The sequence below is a fragment of the Hemicordylus capensis genome, chromosome 5 (assembly GCF_027244095.1).
Source record: "Hemicordylus capensis ecotype Gifberg chromosome 5, rHemCap1.1.pri, whole genome shotgun sequence".
NCBI lineage: Eukaryota > Metazoa > Chordata > Lepidosauria > Squamata > Cordylidae > Hemicordylus > Hemicordylus capensis.
The window spans coordinates 130,359,906-130,384,630 of record NC_069661.1 but is presented as its reverse complement, the minus strand read 5'-3'; the positions used below and the strand labels follow the sequence as shown (position 1 = coordinate 130,384,630).

General features: G+C 40.9%; 1 protein-coding gene across 1 annotated transcript in view; it reads left to right on the top strand.

Moving 5' to 3' along the window:
* Nucleotides 1-24,641, top strand: part of MRPS35 (mitochondrial ribosomal protein S35) — a 43,778-nt gene extending 19,137 nt beyond the window's left edge. The window contains exons 6-8 of the mRNA XM_053254464.1: nt 9,186-9,295; nt 12,715-12,784; nt 21,665-24,641. Of these exons, the coding sequence (XP_053110439.1) occupies nt 9,186-9,295; nt 12,715-12,784; nt 21,665-21,940 (456 nt within the window). The 3' untranslated portion in view covers nt 21,941-24,641. The remainder of the gene's footprint in view (nt 1-9,185; nt 9,296-12,714; nt 12,785-21,664) is intronic.
* The last annotated feature ends 84 nt before the right edge of the window (nt 24,642-24,725 follow it).

Sequence of the window (24,725 nt, the reverse complement as noted above, 5' to 3'; positions counted from 1 at the left end):
TGGCTTGCATGCCTAAAGCAGAAGGAGAGCTGGAGGTCTTTCCACCTAAACCTTGCTTGAGTCCTATCCTTGACTACTGCTCAGGACAGAAGCACTGCCCTAGTACCTTCGGAGCCCAGCTCTCGCCACTAACCCCACTGTGCATTGACAGTGGGTGGAAGAGAAGCACCCAGAAGTTTGCATGGTCTTCTCCCATGTCATGAGACTGCGAACCTGACGACAAATTTTCCCAGCTCAGTTTCCCACGCTGCCGCTCATTTGAAAATTGACTTTCAATAGTGAAACTAGAGGAAGGGCGGGAATAAGAAGAAACCTCGTTGGATTGTCTGAGGTTCTTGTCATATGTTATGTTGTTATGTTCTCTTACTGCTGATTGGTTTTTGTGTGAAAGGCTATTTATTGCTAACTTAGAGGGGGAAATCCACAGTCCAGAAGGGTGATACTTGATTAGGACCATCAAAACAGCCACAAAGCATTAAACCGCAAGCTTTCCAAATCTATAGAACTCTTTATCAGATGGTAAGCAAAAGTAGAGTGGGGGCACTTAGCCCTCCCATGTATGACAAAAACTTCTTCTGAATCTGCAATCCCATGCATGCTTACATGTGAAGATAAATGGGATCTGCCAAAAAATTGCTTTTCATTATATTCACCTTCTCTTAGGAAGTACCGTAAATCGGCAGAACAGAACTTGCACTCCCTAGCATTCAGTTCCATGCGCTTCTCTCTTGTTCTGTGCTGGAATTTTGGCAGCGTAAAATTCAAGCCATAAATTTTGATTTTTTGGAATCTGGAGAGTAGAAGTGGCAAAATAAACTTGTGTTGCAGCAGATTCTCTGTCGCTCACACGTGACTAACACCCTCCTCCCACCTCCCCAACAAAATCTATTCAGATTTGGTACTGGCACCACTCTGCCGCTAGCTAGCTAGCTAGCATCATTCACGTGTACCACGTGCTTGGTTATTATTAGTTTTGTTTAATTTTTGCCAAGTGTTTTTGTTTTGCCAATATTATGAGTTCCAAACAGAATAAGCAAACCAGTTTGTTCCAAGTTTTTGAATAAAAGATCAAGACCATCGAACCAAGATTTGTCTATGGAAAATGAAGATAATGCTTCTCCAAGCACAAGCTGTTTGGCTACAATCTCAAATGATGACCACATTTCTGCAGGGACAAGCATACACAGAGCCAGTTCTGATTCAGATTCACAGTCTATAAATGAAAATGTCCACCCTATCAAAAAAGCAAGAGGTATTTTTATTCGTAAATACAATGCAGATTATCTTCAGTATGGATTTATTTGCAGCCCTGGTTCTGAAAAGGTACCAAAACCTCAGTGTGTGGTATGTTCCACTGTATTATTCAATGAAGCTATGAAACCGGCAAAACTTCGTCATTTAGAAACAAAGCACAAACAATTTGTGAACAAACCTAAGACTTTTTAAATAAGAAAAAAGAAAGAGTTGTCAATTCAAAAGCAAGTATTAGTTCGATCATCTACTGTGGATCATTCATTGATGAAAGCTTCTTATTTGGTTGCATTGCATATTGCAAAGTCTAAAAAACCTTACAACATTGGTAAGACTTTGATAAAGCCATGTCTGATCAGCATTTGTAATGAGCTTCCAGGATCTTCTGAGTCTAAGAAAATGAAAGATTTACCTTTATCGAATGACACAATGACCAGGAGAATTAACGAACTTTCATCTGGTATTGAAGAATAAGTCACTGAAAAAGTTAAATTGTCAAAATGAAATTGATTGCCAGGAGGTCTAGGACCAACAAATGGAAGTACTTTTTCACACGACGCGTAATCCACTTGTGGAACTTTCTGCCACAGGATGTAGTGACAGCCAACAACCTGCATGGCTTTAAGAGGGGTTTGGATAACTTCATGGAGGAGAGGTCTATCAATGGCTACTAGTCGGAGGGCTATAGGCCACCTCCAGCCTCAAAGGCAGGATGCCTCTGAGTACCAGTTGCAGAAGAGTAATGGCAGGAGAGAGGGCACACCCTCAACTCCTGCCTGTGGCTTCCAGCGGCATCTGGTGGGCCATTGTGCGAAACAGGATCCTGGACTAGATGGGCCTTGGGCCTGATCCAGCAGGGCTGTTCTTATGTTCAAGGGTATTTTCATTGCAGCTGCATGAATTGAAAGACATTTCAAACAAAGCCATATTATTGTGTTGTGTGTGTTACGTTAACTGTGAAATTAATGATATGTCAGAAGCCGTGTTGCTGTGAATAACCATCACATACAAGGGGAACTGAAGTATTCAAAGCATTGAATGAGTACATGGAACAATTACAACTTGACTGGAAAAACTGTGTTGCTATATGCACAGATGGTGCTGCAAGTATGATTGGCAAGTATTCTGGTGTTTTGGCAAAAATTAGTTCAGTCACTTCTGAAAACATGGTGCACATTCACTGTTTTATTCATCACCAGCACTTAGCAAAGAAAATATCACCAGATTTGCATGAAGTATTGGCATAGTCAAAGTCATTAATTTCATCAAGTGTAATGCTTTGAATTCAAAGTTCACAATTTTGTGTTGTTGTTGTTATCATTATCATTATATTTATATCCCACTCTTCCTCCAAGGAGCCCAGAGTGGTGTACTACATACTTGAGTTTCTCTTTCACAACAACCCTGTGAAGTAGGTTAGGCTGAGAGAGAAGTGACTGGCCGAGAGTCACCCAGCTAGTTTCATGGCTGAATGAGGATTTGAACTCTGGTCTCCCTGGTCCTAGTCCAGCACTCTAACCACTACACCACGCTGGCTCTTGAGATGGGATGAGATGGGGTCTGAGAATTCTCGTTTATTATTGCATGCAGAAGTACTCTGGCTATCTCGATGAAAAGTTTTGATGCGCTTCTTTAAATTAAGGAAATATATCTAAATGTGTTTGATTAAAAAAGATTGCAATAACAATTACATCACATGCATAACAAATATAGAATGGATTGCAAAAGTTGCATACTTATCCGATATTTTTAATTCGATAAATTCTCTTAATTTAAGCTTACAAGGCCCACTGATAACAATTTTTACTATGGCTTAATAAAATTAATGCATTTTTAAAAAAATAGAATTGTGGATACATTCGTCTGAAGGAGGAAACTATGACATGTTTGAGACATTTTCCTCTCTAATTTCTTCTGATGAGGGTCTTGAATTTGATCATAACAGCATCAAGATTTTGGTACAAAATCACCTCAAATCATTACAGCAAAAGTTTGAGGACTATTATCCACCAGGTGAGGATCAGCGAAAGGGAAATCTATGGGTACAAGATCCATTTCTGACACATAGCCAAAATAATTTGACCATTCACGAAGAAGAAATGTTGTTGGAGCTGTCATCAGATGCTGGTCTCCAATTTGCTTTTCAATCAATGTCCATAGCACAGTTTTGGATAAAACTCAAGGATGACTATGAGATTCTCCACAAAAAGGCAACAAAAATACTCCTCCCATTTTCATCAACATATTTATGTGAGACTAGATTTTCGAGTAAGGGACTTATTAAAACTAAAACATGAACTGAATTGATGTTAATCATTATTTATGCTTGGCCCTGACAAAGACTGAACAGAGTGGCTGGTGAAAACGAAACAAAAACAATGTTCACATTAATTTAATTGTGTGTGTGTGTGTGTGTGTTATGTGTATGTAAACAAAATACAGTTTTTTGTTAAATTTTCTTATTAACTGAAGACATATTTGTTCACCCAGGCTTTTAATTAGATTTATAGTTTTAATGTTTAATGTTTTCTTTTAAATGATTTTAATTTTAATGATTTTAATGCTTATAATATGATTTTAATTGTAAACTGCCCACAGATGCAAGTTTTATGTGGTATAGAAATCTGTTAAATAAATAAACTTAAACTTGAAACCCTTTTACTAACTGCTGGTCTGGGAAACTGCACACGAAGAATGTACCGGTCCTTGACTCGGAATACATTGAGGAACACTGCTCTAAATCCTTTGCTTGACAGTTCTCACACTGAGCAGCTCAAGTCTGTTTTGAGTCACAACATTAATTTGCTGCTTTATTTATTTTCCAGTTAGGATTTTCTGCCTATCACGGCTTCCAATGGTTTTGTAAAAGCCTCTTAGTTTTCTTCCTGAGACTTGTCCTGCTTAGCTTTTCTTCCTTAAATATATTCTTCGCTTTCCCCTATTAAGATTCTTTAGTGCCCTTGTTTCAAATTACTCCTGTTGCTTGAGGAAATGGTATGAGTAGATCCAGCTTTTTAGTAGCTCATTACTAGAGTCCCATATAGCAACACTTGCCAGGGGTGTATCTAGGAGTAGGGCAGGCAGGGCACGTGCCCCAGGCGCCACTTGAAGAGGGGCGCCATTTTTCTAAAATTAAAAAAAAATTAAAATGGCTGCTGAAAACAAAATGGCCACCGCGCATGCTCAAATGGCCTCTGTGAGGCCCTAGGCCATGCCAGGCCTCGCAGAGGGCATTTGAGCATGCGCAGTCGCCATTTTGTTTTCAGTGGCCATTTTTTAAAAAAATGTTGTTTTTTAAAAAATGGCCACCACACATGTTGAAATGGTCCCTGCGAGGCCCTAGAGGCCAGAGGGGGAGGGGAAACCTTTGCAGCCCCCCCCCACAGCCTTTAGGAAGCCCCCCGAAGGGGCTACAGGTAATTTAAAAAAATTTTTTAGAAATTAATATAAGTCACTGTACACATATTCAGTTTGGCACTATGTACAGAGAATCAGATGGGTGTCAGATGTTTGGACAGGGGGCGCAATTTCAGTGCTTGCCCTAGGCACTATTTTCCCTAGATACGCCTCTGACAGTTGCCTTATAGCCATAGCACCTGGGAAGTGCAGTGGGTACAGAATAGTGGCGCCTAATCCTGTGCCCCTAGCCATGGTGCTGGCCACTTGTTTGCATTAATGTAGAGCTCTCCCAAGAGTTCATGGAATTCCTGGCTGAAAATGCATAAGCAGAGAATAGTATTAGTGTGTTTCAAAGGTTTGGTTACATCCTGTTTTCTAAACTGTCCTGTGAGAACCAAGTTTCTTTAGATACATTTTAGTGGAGAGAGATAATGTAACCAAATAAGGAGTGATCACCAGATGAACAATGAATCATTCGCATGCATACTAGATACTTAGTCCACCATTTTGTTGCCACATATACAATGTCTAGGGTATCAGCATCATTCAGATTGTTTGTATAAATGTAAGATGCACCTATAACCAATTTGTATTCAATGCAGAGCAATAGCCCATTGAATTACCTTGCTATCTGCAGTAGCAATTAAATACCTCTAATTGATTCCCACTGAGTCTGTTTGATTGGTTTAAGGTGGGCCCAGGGACGAACCAAATTCACATCAAATTCAATATTTAAACTGCTGAAATCTTATTTATTTGTTTAACTATTAACATGGTCAGCTTTGATTTAAACCCCCCCACCCCCCCAAAAAAACCCCTCAACTCTCTCAATTAGGGAAAAGCTCATCTGTTGCCCCCAATTGCAAATAAATAAAAAGTTGAAATCTTGAAGGCTGAAAAATGAGCCTGGTTTCTAAATATTTGGGCTAACTTTATTGAGGTCTGCCTTATGGCATGTATTGTAGCAGAAGAGCAGAATTCCTGAGAATATCAAATTTGATTTTAAATAGACAAGCACGTTTCAGGCCTTAAGGACTGCAAATAGATACTTGAACGTGTGGGCAATTCCTGTTGAAGCCTTAGAAGCCTAACTGGTAGCTGATTATGATTTCTAGTAACTAGGGGTGAGGCTTCAGTACACTGCTATGTGACTCTTTACCCCTCCTGAGAACTAGAAAACTCAGAATAAATTATGGAAAAATAAACTCTGCACATTTTGATTTTTATAATTTATGCAGGTTGCAGAATTTAGCTTCTGTAGGTGCCGAACTCTAACTCTTCTAGTACAGGTTTACACAACACTCTACATATTACCAGACATTTATTTTTTCAATTTTATACTGCCTTTCATATGACATCCCAAGGTGTTTTCAAACTTTTAAATACAATAAAACTCCATAAAAATCACATTTTTAAAACCATGAAATCAGTTAAATAGTAAAAAACACAAAAAAACAAAACAAACCATAAACAAGACACAAAAGCTGAGAGACCTGGCAGCCCCTATGGGGTAAAAGCCTGAACAAAAATGGTCTTTAGTTGTTTTTTAAAGGCTGCCATAGATGTCAAAGAGCAGTCACTGGGAGAGCATTCCAGAGGCTGGGGGCAACAATAGAGAAGGCCTTGTCCCATGTGTGTGACAATTTAAGCTCTCACAACATTGGTGCGAGGATCAGAGGCCCCTCTGGCAACCTTGTTGGGTGGGCAAAAACCCTTGGGAACAGGCGGTCCTTCAGGTATCCAGGACCAAACCATTAATATGTGTTTATTAATAACATTAATAGATTTACACAGATATAACTTTGTGTAAAGCACCAATGTTTTAATAATAATAAAATAATAATTAATAATTTTTATTTGTTAGCCTCCTCATAACATATTGTTCTTATGCAGAAGGTTCCAAATTCAGTTTCTAGGTAGGGCTGGGAAAGATCTCTGTCTGAAACCCCAGAGAGCACTGTCACTGTGTAGACAAAACCCAGATGAACTAGTGTGATTTGGTATAAGGCAGCATCGTATGGATATCCAGAATCTACCGAAGAGCAGTCTTGGAGACTGTAAAGTAAATTCCTTTTACCCCTTAGATAAGTAGATGACTTTAGCTCATAGCTGTATCTCCTAGTTCATTATTCAGCTTTTGAAACAACTAGAGTCTAGGTGAGCCTGAATCAAGAGACCTCTGTGTGTGGATCCAAGTATCCATCATATTGATGTGAATTCGGTTCGTCCCTGGGTCCGCTTTTTAGCCAATCAAACAGACACAGTGGGAATCTCTTTTGAGGCAATTTATTGCACTGCAGTTGCAACAGGTAATCAGAGGGCTTTACGCTCTCAAACTGATTACAAATTGGTTATAGGTGCATCTTACATTTATACAAACAATCTGAATGATGCTGATACCCTAGACATAGTATACGTAGCAACAAAATAGTGGACTAAGTATCTAGTACGCATGCGAATGATTCATTGTTCATCTGGTGATCACTCCTTATTTGGTTACATCCTGTTTTCTTAACTGTCAGCAAAAGAACAATGAGAATCTTGTGAGAACCAAGTTTCATAGATACAATTTAGTGGAGAGAGATAATGACGTTGATCATGTGAGGCTGTGATGTCCCTGAGCTGGGCTGGGGTTACTTTAAGTTAGAGTGAGGTATTCTAAGTAAAATGGAGCTACTTTGGTTTTCTAAAACACATCAATATGGGTTGCCATAGTTGTCTGTCCAAACTTGCAACTACATTAGGCCCACAAACCTTGTGGCCTACTAAGCTAAATGCAGCCTATTAGCAATGTATAGCAGATCACTGGGAATCTGATCAACTTTTTATATATGTTCTGCCTGCCCTGGCCTAGCCCCGAAGCACTTGGTAGGCTACTGGATGTGTTGGACTTAACAGGTCATGAAGGCTTTGTAGAAAGGTTGATGCTTCAAAAGACCTCTCTGCTCCACTAAAAGGCAATTTATTTCTCACTTTTAAAAGAAAAGAGAGAGAGAGAAACTTACTAAGCAATGCAGCATATCTGATATATTGGGGAGTTTGATTGTGGATTTGTTTGTGCAAAATAGTCATACTTGCCAGTTACCTACAGATGCCAAATTTTCCTATACAATCCTGCCACTTAAATTAGCTGAATGCATTACTTTTTACACTGGAATATGCTGGGGAAAAGGTTTAAATAATGTTTTTATATATCTTTAGAACAAATTCTGAACATAATGCTCATATTTAAACTGTTGTTCTCAACACATTTTTAACACTTAATCAGATCAATCTTTAAACTACATCATGCTCAAGAGAGCAGATCTTTCTCAGATTCAGATTTACTATGATTCAAATTTACTATGTATGGTAATGATTCAGTAAAATGAATAATGTTTGAAGTTGAAATCCTACAAATGTCAAAACAGTTCTTTGACTTCCCTTTTGCAAGCACATTAGTAAAAAAGATTCTATGATATATTTTTAATTTCTTGACCTTTCCTTTAAGTACAGTCTATGGCAAATGACTTTGCCTGGTGACAGGCCTCACCTCCTGGGCGAGTGTGGCAATTTTGAACTTGACAATTTTGACCTCTACTTCATAGGAGGAGATTCATGGCTGAGGAAGAATTTTAACCTAAGCTCAAATGTCTACTTATATATCAAAAAGCTAATAATAATAATTTTAATGCCTTTAATATTTGATCAGTGAATGTTTTCTAACCTATTTGGAAGATTCCCCCTCCCCCCCTATAAAATTTGTTTTGTTGGGAAATAACACCTCAGCAAGAGATTTTCTCTGGAATTGAGAGATCTCCCATTGAGGATCCTCTAATATGACATCCAAAATTATTTTAAAACTCCTAATTGACAACTGAAAGTATGAGCATCAAAAACTTGAGAATTTCTACTTTTACAGCCTTATAGAGGGGCGTGATAAACATTACTTACAAGGTAACCTTAGATCAGGAGAACATGGGGCCCTTTTAGACTCTTGGACATTGGGGAACTTCCACAATCCACTGCTGCTCCATGCCCGGCCTTCTGCCACTCCTTTCCTTCTTTCTGCTCCTCCCGTCTCAACTCTAGACATTTGTCAAGGTCACATCCTCTTTCCCCTTAGCCCCTCCACTGTGTTGCTAGGCATTGCAAGATTTATCTTTCTTCGTAATGCATTATGGAATATATGCTCAACCCTTTTTTCTTTCTCCCGTGTTTTCTATATTACAACCCCTGTCCCCTTGTGCTGAACTGCTCTCCTTCACCCATCTGCCCTCCATTTACTATAATTAAATATGTAGTAGGGTCTAGAAACCTCAGTCATCCTAATTACTATGCCTGGGAAAGTCTCTATTTCTTTGAGATCCCATTGTATGATTCTACCAGCAGCTCTATCCTTTATATGCTCTAATGCCATAACTCTTTGGCCAGGTTTAAAAGAAAGTAGCTTAATTTCTATTCTGAGCTATCACACTTGCTGTAAGTCTGATTTATCATCAGATGCAAATCTTGCCTATTGATGTTTCTTTCCTTTTTGTTTTTCCCCTTTCCAGGTTAAGCTTTCAAGCCTCAACTTAGATGACCATGCAAAGAAGAAGCTCATTAAACTTGCAGGAGATAGGTTCTGCAAGGGCACAGATACCCTTACCATTACAACAGACAGGTATCGTAACATGAGAAAATTGTCTAATGTGGGCCCTATGTAAGGCAGTCAAGATCTTAGCCGCTAACTTCCATTTCTGTACTACTCAGAAACTTCTAGGATTTGAAAACAAAAACTGAGCAGAATTGCAAAAAAATTGACTTGCTTAGAAGAATTATTGGATTCTGACATAGCAAAGGCCTTGATTGAGCCTGTTCTAGTTAGTCCTCATTTTCCCACTGATCTTGTACAAAATTCAAATACATTAAAACGATTGCAGTATCTTGGTAGCAATATAATGGAGAAGCCAGTGTGGTTTTGCAAAGAATAAATCCTTTAAGACACATCACTTTTTTTCAGTAGCTTATTAGCTTAGTGTAGGGATGTATAACTTAGGCCCTTCAACTGTTTTTGGACAACAACTCCCATAATCCCCAGCCCCAGTGGCCCTTTGATGGGAGGTATAGTCCAGAAGGAGAGGAGAGCTGGTCTTGTGGTAGCAAGCATGACTTGTCCCCTTAGCTAAGCAGGGCCTGCCCTGGTTGCAGATGAAAGGGAGACTAGAAGTGTGAGCACTGTAAGATATTCCCTTCAGGGGATGGAGCCGCTCTGGGAACAGCATCTAGGCTCCAAGTTCCCTCCCTGGCATCTCCAAGATAGGACTGAGAGAGATTCCTGCCTGCAACCTTGGAGAAGCGGCTGCCAGTCTGTGAAGACAATACTGAGCTAGATAGACCTATGCTATAACTCGGTATATGGCAGCTTCCTATGTTCCTATCTGCAGGAGGGCCAAAGTTGTTCAGCCCTGGCTTAGTAATTGTGGAAATGTGGATGTAATATGTCTGGATTTTGGCAAAAGCTTGCTGTCACAGGCCTGCTGCCACAGGAAAAGCTAAGGTTAGGGGTGAGGAATGAGATGAGCCTGCCGATGCAGTGCCGCTGGCCACTGATGTGCCACAAAGCAGCCAAGCAGAGGCAGAGTCTTGGCTGCCAGTCAAAGACAGCATGCCCAGTTGGGTGTGTGTGTGTGTGTGTGTGTGGAGCTGAAAAGGGAGGATAGAAGGACAGCCATCTGGGCAAGCACTTGTGAGTCCAGATGGTGTTCTTAGGGACAGCCAGAAGGCCTCCCTGAGATTGTGAGGGAAAGGGGAGTAGGGAGAGGACTGAGGAGACAAGAACGGGGGCACATGAGTGGGCTGGCTTGTGGGAGGGACAGCCCATTAGGAAGAATGGGATCACGGTGACCCCATTTATCTGAGTTTCTGACATGGGGAGAGAAAAAGGAAAGAGACGAGGCATTAAAAAAGGACTGGCTTATGGCACCAGTGGAAGCATTCCCTGTGATATTTTGGTTAGCAAAGGTCACATGCAGGTTAGATATACCATTGAGTGGATTCACTACTGGATGGAAAATTGTACTCGGAGCACTCATCAATGTCTTTATCTCAAACTGAAGGGAGGTGTCAAATAGGATGCTGCAGGATTCTCTCCTTTGCCCAGTACTCTTCAACATTTTTGTCAATGACTTGGATGTAAGAATAGAGGAAATCCTCTCAAAAGACAAAAATAAAATTCAAAATATACCTTGATTTTGAGAGCAAGACAGTGGCCAGTGATGCTGCAGCAGACTCTCGAAATAAGGGGGTTCAACTAGCAGACCTCCAGGGTCCCAGCTCCAACATTATGTTCTGTGGTAGAATGAAGAACTGGGCTAAAACTAACAAAATGAAATTCAGCAAACACAAAAAAGCATGCAGTTGGGCAACCCCCTCACGTGCATATACAAGTTCAGAGGTTCTCTTGTATTTAGCAGGGGGAGAGCAACAGCTCCAGCACAGCATCCTTCCAGTGGTTGTTGCTGGTATCTGCCTCATGTTTATTTTTAGATTGTGAGCCTTTTGAGGACAGGGGACCATCTTATTTATGTATTATTTATTTTTCTATGTAAACTGCTTTGAGAACTTTGGTTGAAGTGCGGTATATAAATATTTGTAGTAGTAGTATAGGGTGTGGGATATGTGAGTTGGCAATAATATATGTGACAGATCTCAGCATTCCCATCATGAATAAGCTGTGTGATGCTTAGGCTGCAATAATAGATACATAGATTTGAAATCTTGAGAAGCAATATTTCCACTTTACTCTGCACCAATCAGAACTTTTCTGGAGTCCTTTGTCCAGTCCTGGATGCCACATTATGAGAAGGATGTAGACAAAATTGAATGGGTTTGTGAGGAGAAGATGAAAATGGTTAGGGGTCTGGAAAACAAGCCCTCCGGGGAAAGGTTGAAGAAACTGGGTATGTTTAGCCTATGGAAGAGAAGACTAAGGGGGGACATGATAGCAGTCTTCAAATACCTGAGGAAGAGGGTGAAGATGTGAGAGGACAAAGATTTATTCTCTGTCCTCCCAGAGGTCAGCGTTACTTCTAATAGGCTTAATTTACAAGAGGATTGTTTTGGTTGAATATTAGGAGACATTTTTCAGCATTAAGCAGTTCAATGAGTGTGTGTTTGTGTTTGCCTCACTATTGGGGATGCTCTCTCTGGATTCTGCACTGAGGAGTGGGTTGGACTAGTTGGCCTACAAGACCCCACCCAAATCTATAATTCTGTGATATGCTATTCCGTGTGCTGGAATTAAAACCAAAACTAAACACGATCTGAGATGAAATAAGAATTTTTGATTTATTGTTGAGTTGATTTGTACAGACAAGGAGGTGAATTCATAACTTGATTTTTAGTTTGGATTATTCTGTGTATTTTGATTTTCTTCTCCACATTTACAAATCAGTAAGGGTGTGCTTGTGTGTATGTGTCACCCACTCTCACCTCCTTAGAATAATAACCTGGGGGATGGAGCTGTGGGGGGCATAATTAATTACATCCAGTTTGCATGGAATGTATTTGTATCTATTTGTTCCAGAAAATTAATAAGTGGATTTTTTCTATGGAAAAAAAATTTGGCACTGGAAAACTTACTGTTTCAGAAAAAATTTCCACCCCACTTCACTGATCATGCCTTGGAATAAAAAAAACCTCTTAGAAGCCTATTTATGATTATTATTAATAATAACAATAATAATAATTCTTGGCAAGGGTGGATTTGCATTTGTGGGTGTTTTTTGGAAGGTGGAGAATCGAGGGCTGTTGGACTTCCCAATTGATGTATGTAATTTTGAGATGTCTAAGAACTGCTAATTGTAAAATTACTTTTACCTTTCTTTTATCTATTTTCTTCCATGTCTCTTTTCTATTTCTGTTATTTTGTTGAAAAACAATAAGGTGGGGGGGAAGAAGCCTATTTATTAAATACACTAAAATGCAGTTTAATCGATTGAGCTCCAATTTATTGAATCTATAGTCTGAATTGTCTTCAAAATAACAGATTTTTAAACTGCTAAATATTAGTGCATAAACTAAGCTTTTCTTGCCTTTTAGGTGCCCTTTGAGGAGACAAAACTATGACTATGGAGCATACCTTCTGACAGTTTTGTTCCATGAATCGTGGGTAAGAATGCAAAGCATGACAATTGTGACAGCAAAACCTGACTAAACTGTATAACATTTGTTTGTTTAAATATTGCTTTTGCTTATTTGCAGTAAGAGGGGGAATCCATTGAATAGCTGGACTGTCTGCTACTGACAGGCTTGTATTAGAGTCAAAACTACTGTTCCCAGATGGAACTGTAATGAGCTGATAGTATGGGGAAATTAGGGGAAAGCTTTTTTGTCCATATATTGTATGGACCATGAGTGTTATGTACTCAGTGCTCTATCATTACTCAAACCTATTTTTAGAAAAGTGCAGTAATTAGTACAGATCTGCATTGCTGACCATTTAAATAATGTAACTGTCAAAAGGCAGAGGTAGCCTTATTAGGACTTTGTATTATATTTAATATTTATTTAGTGCGCATGATGGATCTGCTACAATACTTCTCTCCAGACCTTTTTTATTGCGTATATTAAAACATAAAAAGAGGGAATTGCAACAAAGAACAGATGTTTCAATGTATATCTCAGCTTCAGTGTTCTATATCCCACTGTTTGAAATCCACACTTATATCCAAGACTTCCCCCAATCTAATTAAACATTTGGGTAACAAACGGGGAGGGGAGAGGAGGAGAAGGTTGATGACTCACAGCTATACCTGGTTATCACTGACACTGAGAGAGAGAAAACCTGGAAGAGGGAGGGTATGACACAAAAATGTTATTTGCACCCTTTAATAGCCTATGTACTTTAAGATTTCCCTCATTTCTTCTTTGCCATTAACCTCTGATCATAGTTTATACAAATATAATGCTTCCCTTATCTTCCTTTTAAGTGTACAATGCTCAAGGTTAAACGTGGTTAATGTAGGCATACCAAAGAATTACACTGGCCTTGAGATTCTTGCAGTTTAAATGTATGCCTTACACCAGCAAAACTAAGACCTCTGATATGTTGGTGCTGTTGGGCTACATAATTGTGGTCTTGTGTGTACATCTGAGTTTTCTGTAATTATGTTTTGTGTGTGCCTAGAATACCCCTACACAAGTGTTTTAAAACATTAACTTATAAAATTAGGTAAAAGGAGAAATGTCCACATTGTCAGTATGGGCATCTAATTATTTGTAACAATTCAGACACTGATTCTCAGTACAATGGAGACTCAATTCTTGGACTTAGTAGTTCCAGATAAGCACATCTGTCCTTGGCTCTAGCGTTACTCAGTGATGGAAGCCTTAGCCATATGATATTGCTTGTGTGAGTGCTTGGTGTGTATTGAATACACACAAGTCGCATGCCCTTTTATTACCTTTCAACTTCCACATAAATACTTAATGGCCTCATCAGTTGTAATTGTCTTTGATTTCAATGAAAGATTTATGACTTGCTGTGACACATTGGATTTTTCTCTCTCCCCATGATCAGGGTAGTCCTTCAGATGAAAGCTAGTTTGATACATTTTTGGCAATTCTAAACAAATATATGTTCTTAATACCTGTGAAGTTAAACAGGAAGTGGGGAAATGACCCTTGGTAATGATGCCAAGATTCTCAGCTCAGCCACGGAGTAGGCTTAAAGGTCAGAAAGCCAATTGTTCTAGTAGGTAGTGCTGGATAGGAGCAGAGAGATTTGGATCCAAACCCTTCTTCAACCATGAAGCCCATTGTGTGGGCCTGGGATAAGTCAGGGTCAAACTAGATGAGACCGTGGAAGATCGGTGATTAGTTCTTCTGCAGGTTGCTTTTAAAGCTTAAAAGTAGCAACTGAAGAGCCATGCAAATAGGGTCGCCGTGGCACTGGAGGATGGTAGCTGGACAGCTCTTTCCTCTTGCCCTGTTTTCCTGTTTTATATCACAAATGAAACTATTTATCCTGTGGAGTAAAGCATGTAAGTTAACATACATGTACCTGTGTGAGTTTCCCCTGTGATGCAAAAAGTGGGGGAAATGGCAGGAAAAAGTTAAATCCACCCCTTCTCACACCACTATGACCATCACCTGGTTTTTTCTTTCTTTCTCTCATTCACTCACCCATCCACCAGCTACTTTTCAGATTGTTGGTGGGGGGGACTGTTAGGGGAACTAATGGCAGATTTTCTGCTGTCTCATCTAGTCTGGTCTTCACTCAGGCCTTGTTCTTGCGAAGATTGTAAATTGTGCCCTGGCTATGCCACTTGAGGCTAGAGATGAAACTTCACATGATGGAACAATCCTCCATGCACTTTAAAAATTAGCTTGTCAGAGAAAAGTCTTAACTGGACCTCTTCTCTCCATCCTGGCCTTCTATGCTGTGGTGAATGGCTTTGTACAGAAGTGCATTCAGGCATGTCAGCCCCCACCTGTTGTCTGAAATGGCATAAAGCCTTCACATACATCATGGTGGCTATAGGCCACCTCCAGCTTCAGAGGCAAGATGCCTCTCAATACCAGTTGCCAGGGAGCAACAGCAGGAGAGAGGGCATGCCTTCACCTCTTGCCTGTGGCTTCTCAGAGGCATCTGGTATGCCATTGTGTGAAAACCCTCTATGGTTTTTAAATTGTTTAAAAGTATTTTATTTGGTTTTAAAACTTATAATTTTTTAAGCAGTGTGTTTTAAGTGGTGTTTGTTTTTGTTTTTTAAACCTCTTGTGTACCGCCCAGAGCCTTTGGATGGGACAGTCTAAAAATGTAATAAATACAAGTAAACAGGAGGCTGGACTAGATAGGCCTTGGGCCTGATCCAGCAGGGCTGCTCTTATGTCAATAATATTTACAGCTATCCCGTAAGGCAGGCCTCTGTTCTCCCCATATTGCCAGTAGGAGACCGAGGCAGAGAGCAGCTTGTGTAAGGCCACCTAGTGAGTTCCTGGCAGGGGTACAAGATCTGAAGTGGGGGCTGAATCTCTTATCCAGTAATTTAGAGTAGAGGAAGGGCATCTGATACTATTTACCCAGGTGAAGAAAAGCCCCTGCCCTCTTTGTACACTAACATCTTGGGTTAATGGGGCCAGATAAGGCAGTACCACACTTCCAGGGCAGGGGAGCTATTCTGTGGTCATGTAGGACTGGCAAGGCAATGATGATGTGCATGTTTATTAGCAAAGTCATTGGCACTTTATTTTCATGCAGATCGTACTCAAAGCAGTTTACATCTAAGAATGGCAAGGCAACAATAGTAATAAGGGCACCATACTGTGTTACCATCCACAGTATGGAACATTTCAAGACAAATGCATAATAAAGTAATACTGTGTAATGAATATCAATATCAACAATTCAGAAACAAATGTATTACACAAATTCCATCAAAATGTATTTTCATTTCCAATTTTAGTTAACCAATTTCCAAGAAGTTAACTATTTTCACTACAATATTTCAATGTACAGAGCAATGCAATTAACCAACGGCTATATTTAATAATTAAGACAAACCTGAACAGATAAGATTGAAAGCAGCTAATATCTAAATCGTCCTCAACAGTGGCCACCAGGATGCACCTCAACATGCCAGACACCGACTCAACAGCACTTTACCTTTACCCCTTGGTGTTACTTGCTGCAGAAGCAACCTGCTGCAGGCCTTGGGAAAATACCTTCTACTTGGAAGTGACCACTGAAGTGGTTTGGATGTTTCTAGTCCCTATGGGGCTAGGTTTCCTCACTGGACTAGCAACATTTTCAACCTCCTTAAATGCTAGGGATTGAACCTGGGTAGAGCATCTACCCAGATGCTCTAGAGAGCATTGTCTTGTGGTAGCAAGCATGACTTGTCCCCTTAGCTAAGCAGAGTCTGCCCTGGCTGCAAATGAAAGGGAGACTAGAAGTGTGAGCACTGTAAGATATTCCCCTTAGGGGATGGAGCCACTCTGGGAAGAGCATCTAGGTTCCACGTTCCCTCCAAGATAGGGCTGAGAGAGACTCCTTCCTGCAACCTTGGTGAAGCCGCTGCCAGTCTTTGTAGACAATACTGAGTTAGATGGACCTATGGTCTGACTCAGTATATGGCAGCTTCCTATGTTCCTATCTGCTTTGTATGCAGAAGGTCCCAAGTTGACTCCCTGGTATCTCCAGGTAGTGCTGGGAGAGACTCCTGCCTGAAAATTTAAAGAAGCCAAGGCCGTCAGTGTAGACAATACTGAGCTAAATGGACCAGTGGTCTGACTAGGTATAAGGCAGCTTCCTATGCCTCTATGTCACGCTGCCTCTCCAAATAATGTACTGGGAAGGAGGCACCCTCTTCCCAATACATAAAGGAGTTGGTATCCTACAAAAACCAAGAGTTTAAACTCTTGTCTTTCAGCTGACTCACTCCTTTATGCTTGGGAAGGGGGTGCCTCTTTCCCTGTACATTATGGGTTGAGTCAATTCCAAACTCAATGAGTTTCAGCTCCCACTTTTGCAGTTGCCTTGCTTCTTTAAAAAGAAAAAAGAGTGGTCTCTTGTGTGAGGGGCACTGTGCCCCTTTCTCCCCCCTCCCCTTAATCTTAGGCAGGGGAGAAAAGGTTGGGAAATACTGTTCTAAATAAATTAGTTTTCTGTGTGGTTGGTGCATTAGATGATCAAATATATATTTGAGAGGCAACATACTAAGGACATTGGTTTTGAAGTTTAAAAATAAAACTGTCCTTATTCTATACTGCCCCCTAGTGCTCAGCTCAAAAATAGTCATAATTGAAATAACTAAAGCAATACGTTTTAAGATATAAAAAAATGTTGCTTGGCTAGAGTTGAGCAGGTCTGAATCCTTTGTCAAATGCATGCTGGTTATACTTTTGTCTAAGCCTTGCTGTGTTCACGCATCCTTGCCAGCCCTCAAATTAAGAGTTCCAAATCTGTGTGGAGCTTTTCTCAGTTGATTCTAGTATTACAGCCACAAGCTTACCTTTAGTGTTTTCGATCCATCCTATGTCCCATATTTGTGGTTGTATTTGAACTTTACCCACTTCTGCATGTGAGTACTACTGCTCACATGGTCAGTTAATCGTGTGAGAAAAGAATGAGATTCTGCATAGCAACAAATGCATGGATTCTTAAAAACAGAGTCTTCAGCCTTACCCATAATCCTTACTAGATAAAAACTGCAAAGAGTGTTCAGATGTTACTGTAGCAGTTGCATATATCTATATTATATCTCTATATATAGATATGCATAAAGAGAATACCCGAGCCCACTTTTGGCCCTGTTGGGGTCTCAAATAGAGTTTGCAATATAAAAATAGTCAGATATAAAAAGACACAATGCAAGCACAGCAAAAGAATGAGCCATTCAAATTTACAACCAAAACCAAAAGTGTCATTGGCACATGCAGAATTTCAACCCTTATTCACCTAGAAAGGCTTGGGAGAATACAGACGTTTTGAATTGGCATTGAAAATTTAATAATGTGGGCCTATCTCAAATTACTGGAGATGGAAGTCCGAAGTCTAGGTGCCACAGCAGAACAGACCCTGTTTCAGGTAAATATCCACATAGATTCTCAAGATTAGGGCAGGGTACCTTTTAAACCAATGTCCTTAGTATATTCCTGTTAATACACAGGAAGATTTATATGGGAGCAGGCCATGGAGGACTTTAAAGGTCAAAATCAAAACTGAATTAGCACTGATCTGAAACCAATTTTCAGCCACTGAAAATAGATTGGGGGCAGTTTTTCAGAGGGCCCAGAGAAATTCCTCAGTCCACTGGAAGTTGTCATTCTTTCTCAGAAGCCCCATGGAATGACACTACATTGCAACTAGTGAGGATATGCCAGTAGCTTGAGCCTCCGTTACTTGCACTACCTTTTCCTTTGTGACTATCCACCTGACTGACAATGTCTGCTTGGAAGGGCCTTTCTCCTTGTGCCAATTCCTGTTGAGGCTCAGCTGTTGTGAATGCAGGACAGGGCCTTCTTTGTGACTACTCTCAGGCTGTGGAACTCCCTCCCAGAGGAGCTTAATTTCTTATGCCCTCTCTCCCAGAATTCTGGAAGCAGTCAAATACCACCCTATTTTTTCATGCTTTTGGCCAAAAAGACTCACTGATCCATCAGTGAGAGTCTCGTTCTGCACTCATTTTGTTTGTTTGTTAATATGTTTGTGGCAGCTATGTTGAATTGTTTTGTTGTTTTTTAACTGGATTTCCGTGGTATTTAAATTTTGTGCATCACCCCTGTGATCATTGACAAAGGATGGTTTAGAAATATAAAAATAAATATCAACAGGCCCCATTCTTACAGTGAAAATGGCGTGGTGGGTTTTTGGAGGTGTGAAACTCTTCAGGTTTTGTGGGGGTGGCTTACTGGTGTCAGCAGATGTCCTTTCTTCCTTCCTCTTAAAAAATAAATAAATTATGCTGCACCTCTGCTCCTCCATTGAACCTTCAGAGGTTGTCAACATCTAGGAGATGTTTCAGATCGGCTCTGCTTTGAATTAAGCTTGGAAACAAGTTAGTAGCAAGTGCAGGTTTTTAAGCTCTATCCCTACTAACTGGACAAAGAGGGACTTTTAAGCGGTTGTTTGTTTCTATATAGCAGGATGAATAGGGACAATTGCTATCTCCCACTAGCAAAAGAACTGCCACTTAAAAAGATCTCTCTTTGCCTTTGTGTCTTTTTGTTATCAGAATTATGAGTCCCTTTGGGCTGAATTTTTCAGTATGTCAGAATTAGATTTACTGCCACCCATTGGCAAAACACGGACATCTTTTGTTCACAGAGTTTACTAAATATGCTATGTGCTCCGAATGAAAGGTGGATGGGTGCAGAAGAATGGAGATGCTCCTGAACAGTTGCTAGATCAGTGTCCTACCTATAAAGTATAAACCCCTGCTAACTTGGCAAAGAGGCACCTTTTAACATGGTGATTCTCTTTATTTTGCAGGGGGAGAGTAACTGGCCCTATTCACCCCCAGCACAGTACCTCCAGTGATTGTTGCTGGTGTCTGTTTTATGTTTCTTTTTAGACTGTAAGCCCTTTGAGGACAGGGAGCCATCTTATTTATTTATTTCTTTGTATAAACCACCCTGAGCCATTTTTGAAAGGGCGGTATAGAAATAGAAATGATGATGATGATGATGATGATGAAGTAGCATACTCGTGTACAAAGAACTAGATGGATGTTACATGTATAAGCACAGCTCAAGGGTTTGATTTATGTATAGTGGGAATAATAGCTCCTTGGCAACTACTTTATTTGAAAGTAGAACTGTAAGCTTTAACTAGTGGTAATTAACTAAAGGCCTAGTTTTTTTGATAGAAATCTGTTGTTAGAACATCATTAGGAGTCTGTCTAATCAGTAGAGCTGTAAGCTGACATTACACTTTGTGGTTTTGTGGCTGTTTTGGTTCTAGTGTGTTCATGTACTCCGGAATGAAAATAGTAGAGCTAATTCATTTTTCTAGCTTGTTAGCTTGAAGACAAGCATATGTTTCCTAGACTGAGTAATTCTAATTTTTTTTTTTAAATGCAGCTTAGGACCAGCATACCTTGAGTGCCGTCTCATTTCTCCACCAAGGATGCGTCCAGTCCCATCATGCATCAGGTTCAGAAGGGAGCATGAGAAGGAGCATTCTCCACTTTCTCTCCTCAGTTTTTCTTTAGGAAAACATTCTTACTAGAAGACTCATGTAATGCTCAGCATACCATGTGTGTGCACACGTGTGTGCATACCCTACCTAGACCAGTAACTTACTGATTCCCTAGACCAGGGGTTCTCAGTGTTGGGTCTCCAGATGTTATTGGACTTCAACTCCCGTAATTCCCTGCCCCAGTGGCCTGGGGCACTTTGGTTGGGGATAATGATGATGATTTATTTATTATTTATTCGATTTCTATACTACCCTTCCGAAAATGGTTCAGGGCAGCTTATATAGAGAAATAATAAATAAATAAGATAGGATGAGAGTAAGTAAGTAAAATAAATAAATAAATAAAAATAATTGTGGGAAGTCCAATAATTTCTGGGGACCCAACATTGAGAATCCCTGCCCTAGACAAGAGATGTGCACAGAACCGCGGAGCTGCGCTCAGGCACTGGGGTGGGGGTTCCTTTAAGGGCAGGGGGAGGGTGTACTTACCTCTCCCGCCGCTTTCCCCCCACTGGTGCGCCTTTTGTGTTAGCAATTGGGGCAGCAGGATACCTCCCTGCCGCCCCTTCCCCCTCTCGGCTGCAAAAGGCTTCAGGAAGCCTTCTGCATGTGCGTGTCACATCTCCATGACGTACGCATGACACGGAGACATAGCGTGCATGTCGTGGAGACGTGGCACACACAAAAGGCTTCCTAAAGCCTTTTGCAGCCGAGAGGGGGAAGGGTTGGCAGGGAGGTATCCTGCCGCCCTAATTGCTAACAAAAAAAGGCATGCCGGCGGGGGGGAAGTGGCGGGAGAGGTAAGTAAACCCTCCCCCTGCCCTTAAAGGAACCCCACCCCAAGCCGCTTGAACCGCGAACCGCCCATGCTCGGACCACTCTGGAGTCCTGTAGAATGGCCTCCGTACCGGTCCGTGCACATCACTACCCTAGACCAGTAACTTGGAATCTTTTGACCTTCAAGGAATACACTGAATTGTCAACTGAGGCTTCTAAGTTTCTTCCATGGAACCTCTGTACATTTCAGAGGAATTTGAGGCATACCTTCAATTCATGCAGAGCTTGACCAACAACTCTGGGTCTCACTGTCACTGCATGAGTTGATTGTGCACCCTACAACACACTATACAATGTGCAGCCAGAGGGGAAGATTGGTAGCAGTGGCCAAGTTGACATGTATCCTGTTCCTGACCACATTGCTAAAGAACTGCTGATAAGCTTCTAAGGAACACTGGGGTTCTTGGCAACGTGGCTGGAAAGTAATATGGAGTAATATGGTTATAATGTTTATCTTGCTGTATAATTAACATTGATCTTTTCCCCCCTAAAATATGTTCTTCCTTTCAGAAAACAGAACAATGGGAAGAAGAAAAGACTGAGGCTGATATGGAGGAATACATCTGGGAGAACAGTACCTCTAAAAAGAATGTTTTGGACACACTGCTTCGAATGAGAGCAGCTGAAAAAATGGAAGAATCCAGCAGAGAGGAACTTTTTGCTACAGAGATAATTCAAGACTACAGAAAGTCAGTGATTGCACTCAAAAATGAAGGAGAAACAGAGCAGAACCTTTCTGATTATAAGCAGTCTGTCAAGAAACTGCTAAACATGAATGCCTTGTAGTGAAAAATACCTTTCCATGCTTGGCTGCATATGCACATACAAAGATGGTATACATCATAAAACTAACCATGATATCCACTTAACACTTAAGTAAGTGTCAGCCTTCATACTGTTGGTTGTTGTAGCAACCTATGTTCCTTCTGAATAAAAATGTATTTTCCCAGGAAACCCACCAACTTGAATATAGCTGCCCAACCTTCTGCCCTCCAGTAGTTGACTGTCCTAGCGATCAGTAGCATTGCATCCATTCTGCAGACATTCCTCTGCACAGTTGAGTAACTTTTATGGTAGTCTAACTTCAGTTGTTTTATCCAGCACGTTTCTAATCTATAACTGCAGAAGAGGGCAACCAAGATGATCGGGGGCCTAGAGCACCTTCCTTATGAGGCAAGACTACAACACCTGGGGCTTTTTAGTTTAGAAAAAAAGATGACTTTGGGGAGACATGATAGAGGTCTATAAAATCATGCATGGTGTAGAGAAAGTGGATAGAGAGAAATTCTCACATAAGACTAGAACCAGGGGTTATCTCATGAAATTGGTTGTGAAGAAAATTAGGAGCAACACACAGAAGTACTTTTTCACACAACACATAATCAGCTTGTGGAATTCTCTGCCACAAGATGTGTTGGCTACTAGTTTGGATGGCTTTAAGAGGGATTTGGGTAACTTCATGGAAGAGAGGTCTATCAATGGCTACTAGTCGGTGGGCTATAGGCCTCCTCCAACCTCAGAGGCAGGATGCCTCTGAATACCAGTTGCAGGGGAGTAACAGCATGAGAGAGGGCATGCCCTCAACTCCTGCCTGTAGGCTTCCAGTGAGCCACTGTTTGAAACAGGATGCTGGGCTGGATGAGCATCCTTGGGCCTGATCCAGCAGGGCTGTTCTTATGTTAATGAAATACCTTATGCAAATGATTAAAATCAAGATTTGTGGGGCTGGAGGTGGGGCTTTCGGTGTTCACTGTGGGCTCACATTACCTTATGTGTTCCAATATCCTCAATCACCTGTTGCCATTATTGTTCTATGTATCCCTGTTCTGTTGGCCTGGTTTGCATCAGCACATGAGAACATGGTTGGCCGTGCCAGAGAAGCTACGAGCTGAGTCTCAGCTGTGCATCTCCTGACTGTCATATCAACAATGCTTCAAGTCTAACTGTATTGCTAAGTACCAGAGCAGTTAATGATAAGACACTTGCCATGCAGGATTTGCTTCTGGATGAGAATGCTGAGGTGGCAAGACCTGGGTGGGCAAGGGTGGCTTGGTTAGCTCCTCTAGTTCTACCTGCCTGGTTCCTTAGTGAATGAATGAATGAATCAATTTATTACAGCCATAGGCCATACAGAGGTTCCTTAGTGCTGCAGCAGCCCAGGTGTGATAGCCTGGCGGAGGTGGTCACATCATCTGTTGAGATTCATCTGCCTTTGTTTCTGTTGATATACCAGCCATCCTTCTGCCTGAGCTGGGAGAAGATATCTCAGTATGAACGCCCCTAGGCTTGTTATATTGGGGAATTGATGGACAGGACTTGTCTGGGGCAACTCAAGAATTCATGGCTGCCTATGACAACCAAGGGCTTGTTGCTTTTATCAGTTCTGATCTAGTGGCCACCTTGGATGTGTATATGCTGCTTTCATGTTCATAAGGATATTTTAAACTTTGTACATATCGAGGATGTAGATAAGGACTTGGAGTGAATGAGCTTGATCCCTGCTCTTCCTGGCTTATGAAATCTAACAGAATGGCACTGACTTTTGGGATACTGGACTTTGTTAATTACTCTGAGGCAGGCAGGACTATGGCTTTTGTGAAAGAAGCCCACCTTGAATCCCTCAGAGCTGAATAGTTATTCACCAGTCCAACATTCCATATTTGAGCAAGTTATTCAAAACTCTGGTGGTGGTAGCCAAATTTTAGGTTTTCCTGGAATAATATTTAAAATTACCTTGATAGCATGGAAAGCTTGGGCTGAAACTACCAACATAAAAGAGTGAGCACAGAGAAATGCAAAGGTAAGAACAGCCTTGCTGGATCAGGCACAAGGCCCATCTAGTCCAGCATCCTGTTTCACACAGTGGCCCACCAGATGCCTCTGGGGAGCCCACAGGCAAGAAGTATGTGCATGCCCTCTCTCCTGGTGTTGCTCCCCTGCAACTAGTATTGAGAGGCATCATGCCTCTGAGGCTGGAGATAGCCCACAGCCACATAGTAGTAGCCACTGATAGACCTGTGCATCATGAATCTGTCTAAGCCCCTTTTAAAGCCATCCAAGCTGGTGGCCATCATCACATCCCATGGCAAAGAATTCCACAGATAAATTATGCGCTGTGTGAAAAAGTACTTCCTCTTGTCGGTCCTAAGCTTCCTAACCTTCAGTTTCATGGGGTGACCCTTGGTTCTAGTGTTGTGAGAAATGGAGAAAAATGTCTGTCCACCTTCTCCCCTTCATGCATAATTTTATGCACCTTGATCATGTCTCCCCTTAGTTGCCTCGATTTCAAGGTATAGAGCCCCAGATGCTGTAGCCTGCATTTAGGCAACCCATGAATTATTTTTTTAAGCCAAATGCACAGGAATAGAATGGACACATCTTCAGTTCACAAAGTGCTATATAAATAAGAGCAACTTGTGAGAGATTCGTATTTGTATTTAATTGTACGTATTTAATTTGGGGCTAATTAAACTATTGTTGCTGTCCACCTGATCTAGCATAATGTATGGAGTGTGGTGATGGATAAAGATATGATCTTATTCAAGAGAGGTTTCTAAAAACCTTTTTTCAA